This window comes from Ceratotherium simum, unplaced genomic scaffold (assembly GCF_057802395.1).
Source record: "Ceratotherium simum simum isolate JZ-2026a unplaced genomic scaffold, ASM5780239v1 HiC_scaffold_48, whole genome shotgun sequence".
Classification (NCBI taxonomy): Eukaryota; Metazoa; Chordata; class Mammalia; order Perissodactyla; family Rhinocerotidae; genus Ceratotherium; species Ceratotherium simum.
This window is the reverse complement of record NW_028261264.1, coordinates 116965-137335: the sequence shown is the minus strand read 5'-3', so window position 1 is coordinate 137335 and position 20371 is coordinate 116965. Positions and strand designations below refer to the sequence as shown.

At 36.7% G+C, this 20371-nt stretch overlaps 2 protein-coding genes and 1 pseudogene across 2 annotated transcripts; 1 reads left to right on the top strand and 2 right to left on the bottom strand.

Annotated features, from left to right (window-relative positions):
- Positions 1-6150: 6150 nt before the first annotated feature.
- Positions 6151-10094, top strand: LOC147911186 (olfactory receptor 9G19-like). Its single transcript, XM_087428446.1, has one exon. It carries the CDS (start codon positions 9013-9015, stop codon positions 9943-9945), a length of 933 nt encoding a protein of 310 aa, XP_087284572.1. The 5' UTR covers positions 6151-9012; the 3' UTR covers positions 9946-10094.
- Positions 10095-11304: 1210 nt separating this feature from the next.
- On the bottom strand, positions 11305-12382 carry LOC147911185 (olfactory receptor 9G4-like). Its single transcript, XM_087428454.1, has one exon. It carries the CDS (start codon positions 12368-12370, stop codon positions 11432-11434), a length of 939 nt encoding a protein of 312 aa, XP_087284580.1. The 5' UTR covers positions 12371-12382; the 3' UTR covers positions 11305-11431.
- A 5064-nt stretch (positions 12383-17446) lies between these two features.
- LOC147911184 (olfactory receptor 9G19-like) lies at positions 17447-18486 on the bottom strand (annotated as a pseudogene).
- Between the last annotated feature and the right edge of the window lie 1885 nt (positions 18487-20371).

Here is a 20371-nt window from a genome sequence, read left to right as displayed (position 1 = left end):
AATTCCTATAACATATGTTCTTTTTAAGAAACATTAACAGATCTAATTGGTGTATTACAGTGGCATAAAATCAGTTACTTAATGCTGTTTACATGAAACTAGAAAATATATCATTCCAGAGGGAAATATCAGTTATAAAAAATAAAATTAGTGTAATAAACTTTTTCTTAAAACATCCTAGTATCATAAGTCCTGATATTTAACTACAAAAAAGATGCTCAAACTACTAGTCAAGAATTCTTATGTTAAGTGTTTTAGGAGAAGCAGCCAAGTCTTATCCTTCAAATCATTATCAATATATACTCAGATACTGTAACTTTCACTGGCCTGAGTGTATGGTTATATTTTTGTGTGTATTGATAAGTAATCTTAACTCCAGAATCAAGTCTAAATAACATTACCAAGACCCTAATAAGAAGATAAAGTACAGCTAATAATAATCTTAGGGAGACATAAACATAAATAAGAACCTAATAAAAATGTAATTAAACAAGTGGCATTGATGCTTTAGAAAATGTTTTAGAATACGTTTACGTGCAAGTTTGACAGTAAATGTTTTACTCACTGTTGGGAAGGTTTCATCTCCAGTTTATAGTTGTGAAACGTTCAAAAAAATCTTCCATATTAATTTGAAATTACAATATAAATTCCTAAGGGAATTTTATTACTCAAATCACAAATGAAGTTTGAAGTCTTACAGAAAAGTAGTTTCTAAGTTGTGGCTTTTAGATATATAAGTTTTAATAAACATTTTTTAAAAGTACAAATAGTTTACGGGTGTTCTCCTCCATGCAGAAAATCTCTTGAACTTACATGTTTTAATAAAAAAAAACTCTAATGAGAAGAAGACCATGTTGTTGAGCCCCTGCTGTACGCTGTGGCCACTTGATATGAGGGCCCATTGAACACGAACTGTCGTGTGTGGGGAGGGAGGCTGACTAACATTCACAGACTGTGTCACCTCACCCACCTGACTAGTGAGAGCCTCCCAATATATGCATGTTTGGATATAATTGTGTACATATGTGTGAACATAAAGGGTTTAGGACATCTTCTAAAGAAATTCTATGACTTTGAAGGTTCAATAAAATATGACAGTCTCTCAGCCTCCTCCACAAACCCAGTGACCTCAAAATGCATCGTTTATCCCTCAAAGCCTACAAGTGCTTAGGGCTAATGTGAGCCTGTGCAACTATACAGTTTTTGAGGCTAGACATTTGTGTTTACTCCAAACTGATTCCGTCCATTTTTTTTCCCAAGACAAAAGTTACTATTCCCGCATCCTTTCTCCAACTTGTCTACCTGTAAAACTCGTTCACTCATGACCTCCACCTTGCAGATCCTCAATTCCTTTGCTCTCAGAGAAAGAGATGAGTTAAAGGTGATCGATTGGGATCCTCACCCTTGCATCTTTCAAGTCTTTGATGAAAACACTAATCTCTGCACTTCCCCCAGGGATGTGATATTGCATTTTGTTTACTATCTTAGCAGAGGATGTCTAAGGGGAGCAATCTCAGGGACTTCTACTTGAGCCTTCCAACAGTAATAATGCTCATTCCAAGGGTCAAGGAGGAGGAACTAGAATGAGGATTCTGTTTTATTCTGTATGTCTATGCCCTATGTGATTTCTGGATCTGGGTAAATAACCATCAGCTATATATCTGGTCCCATTGCCTATACCACGAGATGCACTCAGGCCAAAATTATCTTTCACATTGTTTCCATGAGATCCACTGGTGAGTGTGTACCTCTGGTGTTTTTCCATGTCTGGAGATTAGTGTCACTTCAGAGCCAGTATCTAATAACCCTCAGAAGACTTGAGTACTTCTCCTTTCCCAGTGTAGGATTACCCTCATAAATGGCTACAAGCCATCCACAAGAGGGCTTGGAGGAAGATACACAGTGTACACATTGGCCTAGTTTCAGGATTCTTCCTTAAAGGGACCATGCCTCCCCATCAGTCTATGGCTTCAGTGGCTGTAAACTAACTTAGGTCAGAGAATTATGTAAGAGGCTGTATTTCCCTACTAGAACATCTTGAGCTAGTTTTGTCCAAGTAAAAATGGTTTTTGTTTATAAGAAAAATAGCACGTTGGTTGGTTTCCCATCTACTTCATCATTAGGAACCACCTAATCCAAGAGATGTTGCCACAAATGTCTGGACAACAAAATACTTGGTTAGCGTCTAGAGTTTGTGGTGTATATGGGTAATTGTTTGCATCTCATCTCTGACATATGCAGTGCAATCGGCTTTTTGGCTGCCTGTTTGTTTTTACACAGGTTTAAATTTCAGCAGAAGCCAACTCACCACATGCTATTTATAAGCTCTGTTTGCTCATGCCTCTGTGCCACAGAAAGCTGATCTCTCAATGTCTTCCCTTCACCCCTCCTTCATTCCATGATGCCATTGGTGATCAGTTAAGTTGGATGTCACTAAATACCATAGATTTCCAGGGTCCCATTTCCCACTTCAATGGGTTTATAAATCTAATCTTTAAATATGTGAATAATCCAATACCATTTGAATGTTTATCTTCCGAGACTACTTCTAGGATGAGTATCAATTATGAACCTGGCAGGTAGCAGATTGCTAGTTAAACTGGTTAATTTGGGAAGGGATTAATAAAGGGATTATTACAAAGGAATGTGTGTGGTGTGGAGAATTCCCAAGGAAAAGGGTAATAATCCTAGGACCACTAACTTCTGAGAGCTGTTCTTCCTCTATCCCTGAAGGTGCAAGAAGAGAGAGACATGGTGAGCGCTGGAGCGAGAGCTTTGAAGGAGGGTCACCTGGAAGGAGCTGTGGTCTAGGCCCAGGGATGCAGCCAGCTGTGACATGTGGGCAAGCAAGGAGCCTGGGGAAAATTACTCTGACCTCACTCTCTTCCCTGCCAGTGACAACCACTGGCTAAATCCATTAAGTAGATAGAGATCAAAGAAGCCCACTGATGGAGTTAACACAGCTGAGCATCCTGGAGCAAAGGGGAGGTTCAAAATGTGGAGAATGAATTTGGAAGGACAAAAGAAAAGTTTCAACATATAACAAAAATATCAGTATCATTGAACATATGTGCTTTAATGTGTGACGTATGCATGTGAATATATATAGTATATGTAATATATGTGCACACATATGTTCAGTTTAGCTTCTACGTAATTCAAGAGAGAATGAGGATGAAAATTCAGACTTATTACATTTTCACCAGGAAATTGTAGTCACAAAAAATGTTTCTGCCTCATAAAATAATACCCAATTCGTCAACATACAGTCTTGTTTAATTGTCTTGTTAGTTATTTCCCAAGCTATGAAATCCTGAGGGGTTGCAGGAATCTACCACCCTGGGGAACCAGAAACTGATAAAAACAATTCTGGAACAGGCAGATTTGAATTCTGTTGAGGTGATGGTGTGGCTGGGAATTTTAGGTAAGTTCCCTAATTCAGATGTTACAGATAGATGGAAAATTTTACTTGTTCCTCACAACCAGTCCAAAGGTCACTTACATCTTAAGATACAATAAGTGCTAAAAAAAGGGCCTTTTGAAATATCTTCACCATCTTCCTATTGCAGTTTCTGAGACTGCTGAGAGTTCACAAGGAGAAGTAGCATTTCTCATTATTACAGACAAAAAAAATTAACATTACATAAAAGGACAAGGGAGAAAAAGAAACTAAATACACAAACAAACAAGCAATCATCAGGAACCACTTACAAAAGAAACATGATTGTCAATATCTCAAGAGCAACTGAGGCAACCGAATGAAGTAGCAAAGATTACTAAAGATTACTAGTCTGAAGGCTAAAAGATATCAAGAAAAGTTTAAATTTATTTCAGTTTGATATTCTTTAAGAAAGCACAAAGGCATATAATATTTTTGAGGAGAATTCCAGACAAGAGATGCTTATCTCTAGACACAAAAATTTATATTTTAATAATTTTGATGGAAAATGCATTGTTTAGTTTATACAAAAACACTTTTGTTATGGAGAATAATGTGTTAGTTTCTTAGCAAACAAAGCTAGATTACCATAGTCATCTTGTTCTGATTACCAGCTACAGAACTCAATTCTTCAACCAGTCTCTACCCAAGGAATTGTGTGCCTTATCTTGTTTTTGTGTTGGCATTAGGATTCCAAGTAGATCTGTTTATAGCTCATCTTTTTAATTGTATAACATTAAGCAACACATCTTTACTTTTGTTAACTCTTTGAGTCTTCCCCACATTGTAATGCAGGCAGGACTCCTGGAATAAAGAATAAGAGTAAGAATACAACTGATATTTATATCAACATTTCAAAGATGTGATTACAAGCAACCTGTTTTACGAGACTTGGGCTACTTAAATGAAAGCAGGTTCCTGGGCCCCACACACAGACTGCTAAATCCTTGTGTGTGCTGAATTCCAGAACCACTGGTTACTGGAGTGTGTATGATGTGCCAGGCACTGTGCTTAGTCCTTATTTGAATTTTCTGCTTTACAACAACCCTAAGGAGATACAAGTTATCCCCGTCTTACACATGAAGAAATTGAGGCTTTACAATGTTGACTAATGATGGAGAATTTGAACACCTGTTAACTGCCTGAAAGTCAAATGCTTTTTGTATGATGCCCAGGCTCTCTCTGGTTTGAGCAGTCAGCTCTGATTTCTAAGCCATGCTTCCTATCCATCATATATCCATCATATACAATGACAGAAAATCTGTTGCTGACATAAAAAACACCTTCTTCAAAGACCCACTCTATTTGGGCAAACAAGTATTGGGTAAAGTTATTTCATAGGCAGATTTGTTTCTTCCTATTCCTGTCTGCAGGAATGGTCGAGGGATTACTGGTGACAGGAAATGCATGTGAGATATCAGACAGTTCTGCTGACGTTTTAAGAGTAAATGACATCATTAGATACCTCCCAGAAAATTGATTCTATTGACTTGGTTCTCTTGCAATTCAAGGCTAACCATTCATTCATTCACTCATTTATTCATTAAATATTTATTGTATGTGTATTATATGCTAGGTACTATTCTAAGCACTGGGCATATAAAAATAATGAAATAGACAAAAAATCCTGCAGTCATGGAGTTTACATTCTAGTGGCCTTCTATCTCTGCTTGACCTCACTCACCCAGTAGACTCATGAAGATCTAGACAGAGTGCTATATAACCACAGGTAATTTTCCCACTCAATGATACTCTCTACTAATTTTCTATCCCTTCATATAATGCCTAGAAGAATCCTATAAAGAGTCACTGAGTAAAATACAAAGCTGTGGAGTAGAGTTTCTTAATAGAGTCATAACATCCTTTAAAAAACATTTTTGAAATGTGTGGTGGATTTTCGACTGTCACAAAGATCAGGGACACTCCTGGCCATTTAGTATGTAGCAGACAAGGATGAAAATCGTTTGCAACCATGAGCAAGTCCCATCCAAAGAAAAATGTCCCACCCTCTACATCCAATGTCTTGATGGACAATGGTGCATTGAAAAAAATCATAATTATGTGAGTTTGAAATTTACTCCACTTTATGAAAAAACGCAAAGTATATTTTACAAGTGTTTGCTATACATCAACTTGCCTAGGAACTGAAAATTGAGCAAAGGTTGTGATTTGTTTTGTTTGGAACTTTATCAAGAATTATTCACCTTGTCAAAAAATCTTATCACGGAGTGTAAGTGTCACTCTGGGTATTTGAGTCACCAATAGATTCGTGATGATTCTACATAGATATGTATTCATTACACTGTGTTCCAGCATTGACATATTGAAAATCACATTATTTTATAATAGATCCTATAATTATTACTATATAATAATTGTATTATCGACTACTTTTCTTTTTTTATCACTTTTACATTAGACTTAGAATATTTTATTTACCTATGCATACGTATGTTTGTAGGTACATTATATTAACAACACATTTCATCTTAGGACTATGAAGGAAGCATTAAAAGTGTTTGTTATGAAGTGGAAATTTTTGAATGTGATAAAATTGAGTACTATTACTACAAATGATATCAAATTGGGCTAAGTGTCTTTTTAAGAAGTGTACATGGCTAGTTATAAAAACTGGAAAAAATGCTTTTTCACGTTTTTAGACCCCAAAAGACCTACAATGACATTCCATTTTATTTCTACTTAGCATAATCAGATGGACTAATTTCTTTTGTCTCCATTCTGAAATTTCACCCTGATTCTCAATTTGCTTTTCTCCCTGAGATTTATGACAAATATGCCAAAAGCCCCTGCACAGTACTGAGAGGAAAACTTTCTCTGTGACTATGGAATAAAACTGTGTAGGAGAGATAATATTTTACCTTAGAGTTTTCTACTGGGCCTGAAAAGTAAATTTACATAAAACAGATTAATAGGAGTAAAGCATACAAATTGATTTAGCATAAGTATTACGTGACCTGGGAGCCCTCATAAGGAAACAGAGCCTCAAAGATGTGGCAAAACATAAATGTTTTTATAATAGGTTGAAGAAAGAGAAGCAATAGTAGAAAAGTAACTAAAATATATGGAGAGGCTAAAGGAAGATGAGAATTATTTTAAAGAGAAGAGCAAAGTTGAAGGACTCACGCTTCCCAATTGTAAAACATACTACAAAACTATAGTAATTGAAACAATTATGACATTGGCCTATGGATAGACATAAAGACCAATGGAATAGAATGGAGAGTCCAGAAATAAACCCTTACATTTATGGATTTGGTAGGTAGGGATAATGCCTCCCCGAAATGTCTATGTTCTAATCCCTGGAAACTGTGATTACGTTAGGTTACATGGAAAGTGGATGTTATGGTTGCTATTCAGCTGACTTTAAAATAGATTATCCCGGATTATCTCTTACACCCAATGTAATCACAAGAATCCTTAAAATTTAAAATAGAGGCAGAAGAGTTCAGAGTCAGAGGGAGACATGATTATGGAAGAATTGTCATAGAGATACAATGGTGCTGACTTTGAGGATGAAAAAGAGGGACCATGAACTAAGGAATGTGGGCAACCTCTGGAAGCAAGGAAATATATTCTTCTTTACAGCCCTGAGAAAGGAAAATAGCGAGGCCAACATCATAATTTCAGCCCAGGAGGACCCATGTTGGACTTCTAATCTACAGAACTGTAAGACAATATATTTGTGTTGTTTTAAGCCGCTAAGCATGAGGTAATTTGTAATAGGGGCAACAGGAAACTAAAACAATGCTCAACTAGTTTTTGTCAAGGATGCCAAGATAATTGAATGGGGAAAGAATAGCCTTTTCAACAAGTGGTGTTGGGACAACTGGATATTCATATACAAAAGAATAAAGCTGGACCCCTACCTCACACCATATACAAAAATTAACTGAAAATGGATCATAGACCTAACTGTAAAAGTTAAAACTATAAAAATCTTAGAAGTAAACAGAGCAAATCTTTGTGACCTTGTGTTAGGCAATGGTTTCTTAGATGAGACACAAGAGCAAGCAAGAAAAGAAAAAATAGACACATTGGACTTTATCAAAATTAAAAGCTTTCATACATCAGTAAAGACTATGAAGAAAGGAAAAAGATCACCCAGATGATGGGAGAAAATATTTCAAGTGATATCTAATAAAGGCTTGTATACATAATATATAAGAATCCTTACACTTCAACAATAAGAAGACAAAAAACCTAATTAAAAGGTGATTCAAAAATTTGACTAGATATTTCTCTAATGAAGATAAACAAATAGCCAATAAGTACATGAAAAGACGCTCAACATCATTAGTCATTAGGAAAATGTAAATCAAAACCACAATATTATGCCTCTTCATACCCAATAGGATTGTTACAATCAAGAAGACAGAAAATAACTTGTTTTGGTGAGGATAAGGAAAAATTTGAACCCTCGTACCTTGCTGTTGGAATTGAAAAATGTTACAGCTAATTTGGAAGACAGTTTGGCTGTTCCTCAAGATGTTAAATATAGATTCAATATGTGACTCAGCAATTCTATCTTACATATCTACACATGTAAATGAAAACATATGTCCATACAGAACTTATACAAGAATGTTCATAGCAGCTGCCAAGAAGTAGAAGCAACACTGTGTCCATCAACTGGTGAATAGGTAACCCACTACGGTCCAACCATTTAAAAGACTATTACTCACAATAAAAGGAATAAAGTAATTATATATGCTAAAACATAGATGAAAAAGAAAAAAAAAGGAATCATTTTAACAAAGTCTGTGCAGAATTCTTTTGGTCTCAACTTCTGTCCTTGATAATAAGGATGTTTCTTATTGCTGCTGGTAAAAGTAAGACAGCTCTCACACGAGAGTTTCATCTCCTGTTTTCAGAAGGAAAGGGGGAGATCAGAGTGTCCCTTTTGTATCTGCAGATATTTCAAATGCCATTAGCTCAAAATAATACTTATGCCAAAGCAGCATATTTTGGAGTGATGTATTCTATCACCTTTCAGATGTCACCACCTTCCACACCACAAGAACTTTCTCAATTATCATGGGTTTGAATATCTCGTCCATTTCTGGATGAGAAATTAGAAAGGGGGTTCTTCTCTCAGTGTCAAAATTTAATTACCTCTTCTGTCAGTTTGCACCCATCATCCAGTATTATTTTCTTAATATCATCTAAAATTAAGTGAAAGTATTTCTATACTTATTTATTTATTGTATGTTTCTTCCTTCTAAATAAAAGCTACACAGAATAAGTGTCAGCCATATCACCCTCACTGCTGTATCCCAATGCCTAGATAACACCTAGAGCAAAGAAATATATTCTGAAAAAATGAATAAACCACCAGCAGCACTAAGGCTTTATTATTATTAAAATAATTTTACTGAAAGGAATCTATTGAGGCTCAGAAAACTCCTATTACCTGTCCAAGTCAGGCAAGATTCCTACTCAGATCTCACTTACTCTAAAATCTATAGACTGGAACAGAGAAAGCCCTCCTTTGGTATTGGTTGGGGGAATTAAACTCGTCACTCTTCCATTTGTAGGTGAGATCTCTTTAAGCCATGAAGAGGAGCAATCACACAGTGACAGAGTTCGTCCTGTTAGGCTTCACAACAGACCCCGTGATGCAGCTGGTCCTGTTTATGGTGTTCCTTTGTGTGTACTCCGTGACTGTGGTAGGAAATACCACCCTCGTAGTGTTGATCTGTAATGACTCCCGGCTGCACACGCCCATGTATTTTTTCATTGGGAATCTGTCTTTTCTGGATCTCTGGTATTCCTCTGTCTACATCCCAAAGATCTTGGTGACCTGCATCTCTGAAGACAAAAGCATCTCTTTTGCTGGCTGTGCATCTCAGTTCTTCTCTGCTGGGCTGGCATACAGTGAGTGCTACCTGTTGGCTGTCATGGCTTATGATCGCTATGTGGCCATTTCCAAACCCCTGCTTTACATTCAGGCCATGTCAAGGAAATTGTGCATCTGTTTAGTTATATATTCCTATACTGCAGGTTTTGTCAATGCAATAATACTCACCAGCAACACATTCACAATGGATTTTTGTGGCGACAATGTCATTGATGACTTTTTCTGTGATGTCCCGCCCCTAGTGAAGTTGGCATGTGATGTGAAAGACAGCTACCAGGCCATGCTGTACTTCCTCCTGGCCTCCAATGTCATTACGCCCGCTGTGCTCATACTGGCCTCCTACCTCTTCATCATCGCCGCCATCTTGAGGATCCGCTCCACCCAGGGCCGCCTCAAAGCCTTCTCCACATGCTGCTCCCACCTGATCTCTGTCACTTTGTACGGTGGCTCCATTCTCTACATCTACTCTCGCCCAAGTTCCAGCTATTCCCTTGAGAGGGACAAAATGGTTTCCACATTTTATACTGTGGTATTCCCCATGTTGAACCCCATGATCTACAGTTTGAGAAATGAAGATGTGAAAGAAGCTCTGAAAAAATTTTTCAGCTTGACACAATCAGGAGTCTAAATTGACATAAATTTCTTAAATGAGTGCTAAGTGCAAAATGAAGTTCTTCAGGGTAAGCTTGGAGAAGTCAATTAAAAAATAAATAAATAAACATTTTTTCTATTCAAAGAAATCCAGTGAAAAAGACTTATTTCTTTGTGTTTGTTTTTCTTTTGTGATCAAAATAAAATTTATACTATAGAATATGGATTCAATTTAATATTAGTACAGTTTTTGAAAAGCAACATTAGGGATTAATGCAAAATAGAAGAATATATGTTACTTTGGGATGAAAGGATTACACTTTATTTCACTATTTACCCTGAGATTGACCCTTGTTTTTTCTCCCTATAGCAGGCATTATGGAAATGTGAAGAAAATGTTATATGGATACTTGATTTGTGGAATATATCCCAAATCCTTATTGCCCAGTACACACAGAACTTCCGTGGTAATGGAAGAATAAGGAATGTTAAGAATTTTGTGATTAAAAAAGAGAGGGCAGTGATGTGTTAGATAATACACGTAGATGAAAAGAAAGATCACAAAAGTCAGAGCTAATATAAATGGTGAGGTGGCTATGGCTATTTGTTCTAAAATTTTAATTTAAATGCAGTTTATAAATGTGCTCATTACAACAATAACTATAATCTTTCAATAACAAATTCTTTTTTATGCTCAAGCTACTCATTTGTCAAATGTGACTAATAATCCTTAATCTGCAATTTTATTGTAAAGAGTATGGAGAAAAAGTCAACTAAACCTGCCACATACTGAATATTGAGCTGTAAGTTTCTTAAAATTGAAAAATTCTAGTGGGGAAAAAAACAAGCATTGAATCTAGAATACAGTAGATTTTGTTTGTTGGTTTGTTGTTTCAGTGTGTTCCCCTGGATGTCGTTATTTTCCTCGATAGGAAGTATATAGTGGTATGGAATGAGGGAGAGTATGACAGACTACTCATTCTCTGTGGAAGAGATCACTCTTTTATGGAGTTATACAACCCTAAATACACTTCTTTCCCCACGGATTCAGAAAGGTGTTTTGGGTGTTTTCTTTTTTATTTTCTTGTAATAGAAACAACTCAAAAATTTGCCTAATATTAAATTGATGTAGAAGACACAATGTTTACAGAGATGTATTCTATATGCTCAATTAGAACTTTATGAAAATATTCGGAGGGAACTACTTATTAAAAATAAATGCTTGTAAATTTCCAACAGTTACACCATTCCAAATCTTATTCTCAACAAATAAAGTTTTCTCGCTAAGCTTCAAATTCAAACTATGTGCATGAAAACCATCCAACCATCAAATAACTCAATATTAGAAGTTAATATTATTAATCACAATAAAATAATAATAAAGAGTTAAAAATGGTTTGATCAGTGTGTCATTGTTTTACATATAACTCATTGAATATACTTGAAATATTACAGTGTTACAAATTGTCTATAAGGCAATAATTTGGAAAATACGATAAGGGTATTCTGCAAAAAGATAACCTTCACCTCTGCGGCCTTATGCTCTGAACTGCTTTCCGGAAGGCTGCTTTGACGTCTTTGTTTCTCAGGCTGTAGATGAGAGGATTAAGCAATGGGTTGAACAGGGTGTAGAACAGAGAAGCCACTTTGTCTCTCCCCACAGAGTAGGTGGAACTTGGCCTTGAATACATGAAGAGTAAGGATCCATAGAAGAACATGACAGAGATAAGGTGAGACGCACAGGTGGAGAAGGCCTTGTGCCTTCCTGAGGCTGAGCGGATCCTCAAGATAGACAGAAGGATGTTGAAATAAGAAATCAGGATGGCAAGAATGTTGGAGAGGACCGTGAAGCCCACCAGACCCCGGAGGATTTTTTCATAGACCTGGGTGTCTGTACAAGACATTTTTACCAGTGGTGTTACGTCGCAGAAATAGTGGTCAATGATATTTTTACCACAGAAACTCAGGCGGAAAGTGTTAGCAATATGAGCAATAGAATTCAAGAACCCTCTGATGTAGGAGCCTGCAACGAGTCCGGTACAGAGAGAACTGGACATTGTACTTGAATAAACTAATGGCTTACAGATGGCCACTAGGCGGTCATAGGCCATGGCTGCTAGCAGATAGCACTCAGTGTAGGTGGCAAGACAAGAAAAGAACAGCTGTGCTCCACATCCAGCCAAGGAAATAGGTTTATTTTCTGAGACACATATGGCCAGAATTTTGGGAATATACACAGAAGGATACCAGAAATCCAGAAAAGACAGATTACTAATGAAAAAGTACATAGGTGTGTGCAGGCGGGAATCAATACATATTAAGATGACCATGGTCATGTTCCCTGACATGGTAATCAAGTAGAGCATCAGAAATATTGCAAATAGAATCAGCTGCCACCTGGGGTCTGCTGATAAGCCCATCAAGATGAATTCAGTCAGGATAGTGCGATTTCCAACTTCCATGTCCAGACAGAAGAAAGCCTAATAAAGATTACAAGAAAAAAAAAATTCAGTGATTTTACTGCTGAAAGAAAGAAACAAAGGTATCAATTAAGTCAGTAATTACTAGAGGCTTATGGACTTTTATCCCTTACTATCTAGAATGGTGTAATTTCAGTCTGATACTTAGGAACAACTGGAATTGGAGTAGGATCTGATTTTGAAATTATGGCTCTCACTTAGTAATTGTTTAATGCTAGGCCAGTCCCTAATTCTCACCAAAAAGATGAACAAAATGATGACCCCTGACAGGTTGTCTGATTGAATAAAGAAGATATGCATCAAAACACCCGGCCTCATGCTTGGTACATAGTGAGCACTCAAAAAATTTTAGTATACTTCATATATTATTAAGACTTATGTGTCAAGCATCATCCCGATAATTATACAAAAACCAATATATTGTCCTATTCCTTCGACTCTTAGTACAAATAGAATAAGTAAATGAATAAATAAATAGATATGTTACTCACTATGTGCCAGTTAGTATTCTGAGTCCTAATCTTAACACACTTAATCCTTACCACAACTTTACAAGGTAGGTCTTTATGATGCTCATGTAGTTTAAGAAACATTTCCAAGGTCACAGAATTATTCAATAGCAGAACTGGTTTTTGAACACAGAATTTCTTTTATCAAGGGTATATGCTTTCAATTGTTAAGTTTTTATGTCTTTTATAGATGAATTATTTTTTCCCTTGTTTTTCTAGCTAAGGCAACCTTGTAATTCTATGACAACTTGAATATCTTCGCCTATTAAAAAGACCTTTAAAAAATCACTTTTTTAAAAGAATGCATTCTTTTCCACTTTCCGCTACTAGATGTAAGATTTATATACATAGGTGAGAAATTTTTTTTATATATAGTGGATTCTGAACATTGGAAAGAAACCAATTTTTGGTGTCCAAGATTCATTGAGAAACCATGAATCCTTCAAAGTTCCTACCTTGAAGCTCCAAAGCTAGCAGAGAGAAGCTACAAGGAGGTATCGAATTTAAAACATGACATAATTAGGGCTGATGCCCCAATAGCTTTAGAGCTGATATCCCTCTAACTATAAAGTTGGTGAAAGAAAGCTAAAACCAAGAGAGAATTGTAATTTATTCTGATGTTGAAAACATTTACGTATGGGCTAAGCCAGGGGCAGTGTTGTAACTAGACCGCAAACTCGAGTCTTCTCCCTGGAGTTCTGGGGCTTCTGCTCGCTAGGGAGAGAGGGATGGTGGCCAAATCTCTCAACCGTAGCTGATGATGTTATGATAGGTCATAACTGCATTGATGATGCTGTGGTGACAGCAGCTCCAAGTCCTGAAGACCGTTCGTTTCTTTACTACTGCATAATAGATCTTTTCTTATTTGCACACAAAGCACAGATGCTTCAGCCCTACACTCAACGTTCCATAAGCTAGTTCTAACTTACCTTTATAAACCTCTCTCACCACTTCTCTTCATCAATTTAGGACGTCAACCAAACTAAGTTCCTCTATGATTCATGTCCCCAGAATAATCTCACACATCCTGGGAGCTTCACAGTTATATTTCTATGCTATTATTCATGCGTATGCTATATTTTTTTTTCAGAATTTACTCAAGCTTGAGTATAAATACTTGACGGGAATGTATGTTTGTTATATTGGTAATGTAAAAGTGGTGGGGGATAGCCACCATCTCAGTAGTTACTTTGAACTTTCCCTGCTATGATATCATGTGTCTATATAAGGCAACATATCTGGGCGTTATTGAGCACATTTTTAATATAATATAATTTGGGGAAAAATGGAAATTTCTGGCCAGATCTAATTGTTACTCTTCTACTATTACCCTCTAAAGACGCAAATAACTCATAAAATACATATTCTGCTCTAAATTCAGAGTCTTCCCAGAAGAAGAGGTATTTAAATGAGACCTGAAAAATGAGCTAAAATGAAAAATGACCCTAAAATACTCCCAATTTTTTCTAAGTTAAAGTCAAATTCCATACAATGGCTTAAAGGTCTTCCAAGAGCCTACCCTCCATTACCTACAGGTCCATATCTCCTAAGACTCACCCCCGCCTTCATTCTGCTCCAGCTTTGCTAACTTTCTCACTGTTTCACAAAGAAACACCAGCCCTTCTCTAACACCAAAGATTTCTGAACTGTCTATTTCTCTGCTCGAAACACTATTCCTCAGATATTTGCCAGGCTGACGCTCTCATCTCCTGTAAGTCCCATTCAAATATCATTTTCTGACTAAGGCTCATCCTTATCACTATTTTAAATTCCACGCCCTCTTCCCACCAGCAATCCCCATCCTTCTTATTCTGCTCAGACTCTGCTCTATTTTCCCCCAGACCTACTGTCACCTTCTAACTCCTGTTTATTAAGTTTATTGTCCATTTTCCCCACCATAATGCGTTAACTGTGGGGCAGAAAGATTTCTCCACTTAGTTTACTACTGTATCCCAGCATACATAATAGTTCCTAGTAACTAACTGGCACTTAATATATATTTCTAGAACAAATAAATGGGTAATCACCTTTATACCTTGAAGCTGTTTTTCACAAAGTATCATCTACTTCTAACCTAACTCAAACTATTCAGGACTTATCTGCCCTCACAGGGACTTTCTTTGCCTAGTGTACTGTATCACTAATAAGAAGGAAGAGTAAATAAAGAGAGGACACGTAACCACATCTCAAATCCATCTTGAATTTGAAATAAACTACAATTAAAATGTGACTGTGAAATAAAAGACAAAATATCAGAGCCAGTTATGCTAATGCATCCCATATAGAATGGCTTCTAAAGAGGTGTGTTCCCCTGTAGAAACTCTGTTCCCTGCTCCCTTCCCTGGAGGACTTAAAATTCTGTGGATGAAGGTGTCCCTCTAGCACCTAAAAATGAGTACCAAGAAATAAAAATATCATACGTTAGTATTTTGGATATCTCAGAGTGCCACAACTACTAGAGGCAAAAAGCATGTCACCTTTTTTTGTCCTCTTGATCTCTCTACTCTGTAAGTGAATGTATGATGACCCAGCATATCTATCACACTGAATTTCAAACTCTAGATAAGAGTTACATATATTTGGTTGAAATCTTATTTAGGATAGTGTCTGTGTGTGTGTGTGTGTGTGTGTGTGTGTGTGTGTGTGATTGGCACAACAATGATCTTATGAGAGCCAGGCCAGACTCTATCCACCTTCAAATTGCAGTAGCTGAGATCATAGAGAGGTCAAACCAGCCAGCTGCCCCTGATTCCAGTTGCTTACCCTTGATCAGGAAGGACAGTCCTGGAAGTGATACACTTTTCCCTCTCTTGTCACACTTTGTCTTGCTCTTTTGGGGCCTGATATATCTATTTTCTCAACAGCCCTTTGGGATACCTTCCTCACAAGCCTAGAAATATGTACCTCGGTCTCCAAAGACAAATTAGAGTTCATTTGGAGTGTGAGGATGACATCTTTATTAGGATATGGTGAAATAAAGGGTGTTTCATTAAATGTTGACTCTCTTATTGGATCTAAGTCACAATACAATTATTAAATGTGTCTGATCATAGAAACTCTCCAAATTGTACTAATTAAAGTTTTCTAGAATGTATCATATTGGTGATAATTTTTTCTTGCCATATGCTCTTCTCTCTCTTCTAGGCTACCCCTTCTTGTCTCATTCATCAAGAAACTCTTGTCTATCCCTGGTGTTACTGGTTGAGTTTACCCCACAACCATTCATGTGTTGAAGTCCTAATGCCCAGTAACTCAGAATGCGGCTATATTTGGAGATAGGGCCTTAATAGAGGTGATTAAAGTTAAAATGAGTTGATTAAGGTGAGCACTAAACCGACCAGACTGGTGTCTTTGTAAAAAATAAGAAATGGAAATTTGAACACCCAAAAAGACACCAAGGATAGATGTAAACATAAAAAAGACTATTTGAGGACATGGCAAGAGGGTGGCCATATGCAAACCAAGGAAAACGGCCTCAGAAGAAATCAACTCTGATGGCATCTTCTTATTGGCCTTTTAGCCTCCAGAACTGTGAGAAAATAAATTTCTGTTGTTAACATGACCTAGTCTATGGTATTTTTTTGTGGGAGCCCTAGCAAACTAATGTACTTGCTTATCAACACTAGGGCTTTTTTATGTTGGTGCAATCCCGTGTTTTACAGGTAGAAACACTATTAAATTAGGAAATGTGATGCGTCATAATGAAATATTCTCCAATTTTTCATTAATACATACACAACACTGACCAACCAAAGAAATATAAATGCTCATAGACCCTTAATTGTTATCAGTCATTGCTTCACCTAGGAGATATTTTCACTTTGAATCTTTTTGTGGATGCAAAGCTTTTTGAAATTTCTTTCTTGATTTCTCTAGTTATCTGTCTATGTCTATCTATAGGTCCATTTTTGTCTGTTTCATACAGCTGCTATACTTTTACCCTTAATTCCTTAATTTTGGGGGAAACATACTCTTTTATTGAAAAGCTCACAATGACTCGAGTAAAGATATTTGTTCCTTCCTCTATCTATTGCCAGGGAAATCTTTGTTATCACAGTAAGCCAAGAAATAAGAGTCAGAAAGAAAAAATAAGTTTATTTCCAATGGCATTTTACAGTAGACATTTTACTTATGACCTCCTAACTGACTCTGTCTGCCAACAATTGGGGTGAGAACCTTTGGTGTCAGAAGTTCTGGGTCTGCACTCCTATTTTCTCACCTATGAACTACATGATTTGAAGGAAGTCATTTAATCCATCTAAATGAGGCTAAGTTTCCATCACCAATTTTATTATTCTTGTTTATAGATTACAATATTATACATACAAGGAACTTATAAACTGTCAAGTGAAAATTAGAAGGAGAAAAAGCTGCTCTCTTTCATCCTTCTAGAATCCCAGTAATTTTATAGACTTTATTTCAAGCCAGCTGGCAGAGCAGTTTTTCCAAATGCCCCAGCCTCATTTACTTTCAAAACACATTCATGTACATTAGAGCCAACTTGAAAAAACAAATGCAGACTAGTGTTTCAACAATATCCAAAGATTTTTTTGTTTTCTTATTTTATGTATTTCTGAGAGGACAGGCTGATAACAATGACAGGGAGATAATCTGTGAAATAAAATATAGCCATTGTTCACCAAATATTTTCACTTAATAAAACTTTGGTCTATCTAACATTTTCTTCAGGGCATTTTTAACATCTTTATTTCTCAAGCCATAGATGAAGGGATTCAACATTGGAATCACCACAGTATGGAACACTGACACAACTTTACCCCTTTCTAGTGCATAGCTAGTACTTGGTCGGGAGTAAATGAAGAGAATTGAACCACAGTACAAGGTGACAGCTGTCAAGTGAGAGCACAAGTGGAGAAGGCCTTGAGGTGGCCTTGGGTGGAGTGGATCTTCAAGATGGCAGCAATAATGAAGAGGTCGGAGGCAAGAATAAGCATGGCAGGGGTGCTGACATTGGAGGCAAGTATGAAATAGAGCACAGCCTGGTAGCCCTTCTTCACATCACAGGCCAACTTTACAAGGGGAGGCAGATCACAGAAAAAAATCATCAATGAGGTTGTTGCCACAAAAACTCAGGGTAAATGTCTCGCTGGTGATGATGGTTGAATTAAGAAAGCCAGCAATGTATGAGGTTGCAACAAGACTGGAACATAACCTTGCAGACATAGCCTGGGAATAAAGCAACGGGTTAGAGACGGCCACATAGCGATCATAAGCCATGGCAGCCAACAGGTAAGATTCACTCTCAGCCAGTCCAGCTGAGAAGAAGAACTGAGCTAGGCAGCCAGCAAAGGAGATGCTTTTGTCATCAGAGATGCAGGTCATCAGGATTTTGGGCACATTGGCAGAAGAAAACCAGAGATCCAGGAATGACAGGTTTCCAATGAAGAAATACATTGGTGTGTATAGCCGAGAATCAGCACAGATCAGAGAAATCAGGGTGATGTTCACTGAGAGACTGAAGACATAAATGATGAGGAAGATGAAAAAGAGCACTCTCTGTAACTGCATGTCTGCTGTGAACCCCAAAAGTATGAACACTTTCACTCTGGTGACATTTTGCTCATCCATTGGTTCGGGGTTTCTCTGGTCCCTTTCTGTGAAAAGATTAATGAATATGTCATGATTTAAGATATCAGTATATCAGCTTCCCCATCATTTGCCATTTAAGATGATTGAAAAACCCAACTGATGTATTGACCTTGTAAATTGTGAGACATGTTTATGCTGAACTGGTATCATTGTTGTTGGATAAATGGGAAATCTTTCTTTGCTGCCTTGAGAGATCAGTTACTATGTACATAATATAGTGTGTCACCTTATATTTTTAAACTAGTTTTTCCTACTTTTTGGAGGGAGTAATTTGTGTATCTTCTCTTCCATTTGCACTTAGGGTGATTGGGAACCATGTGGAAGATATGAAGAACTGAATTTGAAAAGACGCATTGACTTCTCTTTGGGTCTTTTAATCCTTTTGTCTTTTTCCACAGAGTTACATATAGAAGCACACCTATATTATTTTAACTATATATTGGAATATCTTTAGAAGTGCATTTTACTGTAATTTCTTCAAAAGCAATAGTTATATTTTCTTCAACTTTTTACCCACAAAACCAAGAACACAGCTTTGCATAAAGTTGAAAATGTGTAAGTTGAATAAAAGAATAGATTTACTTAGATAATAGGAATTTGAGATAATAGCTACCTGTATGACACTCAATATAACCTATAAAGAAGTAATTATATTAATTAATGGATAACTGTGTTCATAATGTGATTGAATTTCCTACAGAACCAAGATTTTAGAAAAATAAAGGAACCAAAAAACTAAACTGTCCAAACTGAATGATTTTGGGATGGATGGTAGGCTGAATAATGGCCTCTATAGATATCTATGTTCTAATTCCTGAAACCTGAGAATGTTACTTTATATGGAAAAAGAGTTATTAAATTAAGAACCTTGAGATGGGTAAATTGCCAGGATGAGCCCTAAATGCAACCCCAAATATTCTTATATGAGGGAGGCAGAGGAAGATTTGACTACAGACACAAGAGAACAAGGCAATGGAAACTCAGAGGCAGAGATTGGAGTGATACAACTCAAGAAGACAGAGAAGGCAAGAAATAGATTCACCACTGCAGCCTCTGGTTGGAGTGTGGTCTTGCCAACACCTTGGTTTTGGTTCAGTGACATTGAGTTTGGACTTTTAACCTCTAAAACTATGAGGGAATACATTTCTGTTGTTTTAAGCAGCCACGTTTTTGGTAATTTGTTAATGAAGGAAGTTATGGAACTCAACCTCTAACAATCTTCTTTTCCTTAAAGATAGGAGACTGAATTATTGCCAGCATTAAAGGAAGCACTCCTTTTGCTTATTATGTTACAACCCAGGGGGCCCCTATTATAACACACCAAAATCAAAAAAGGCCTGAATGATGATTGTCATTGTTCTGAATTGACAGGGGGTGTGATATTTCTGCTATTAGATCCAAGGCTTTAGAATCTCTTCTGCTGGGGGACAAAAAAAAATAAAAACCTTAATCTTAGTCACATGCTTGGCTATGGACTTAAAACTGAGCTATAAAAATGAAGAATTGCTCTTTCACAACTGTATCTGTTTGATAGTAAAAATCTATAATTTTTAACTGTAAAATAAACATTAATGCTATACTTATTGTCAAAGCAGAAATTCTTCATAATAACCAAAAGAGGCTTGGAATAGGTTACCTTTGAATTCCCTTAGAATTTCAAGGCTGTCAGATGCTAAGTCATTTTTAACAAAGCAGCTTAAGACTAAGTACCAAGAAATTTGGGTTTGACCTTAGTTGACTGCTGCCAAATTCAAATAAAATTATAACCTCCCAAACTCTATTTTCTCACCTAGTTTTCTTAGTTCAGTGAGACATTATGAGATCACAGATGTGATTAAACACTGTGAAAACCAGAAGTTAAAAC

Bases quoted from the DNA above. Each gene is read 5' to 3' on its own strand.
- LOC147911186 (XM_087428446.1), top strand. From the start codon at position 9,013: ATGAAGAGGAGCAATCACACAGTGACAGAGTTCGTCCTGTTAGGCTTC.
- LOC147911185 (XM_087428454.1), bottom strand. From the start codon at position 12,370: ATGGAAGTTGGAAATCGCACTATCCTGACTGAATTCATCTTGATGGGC.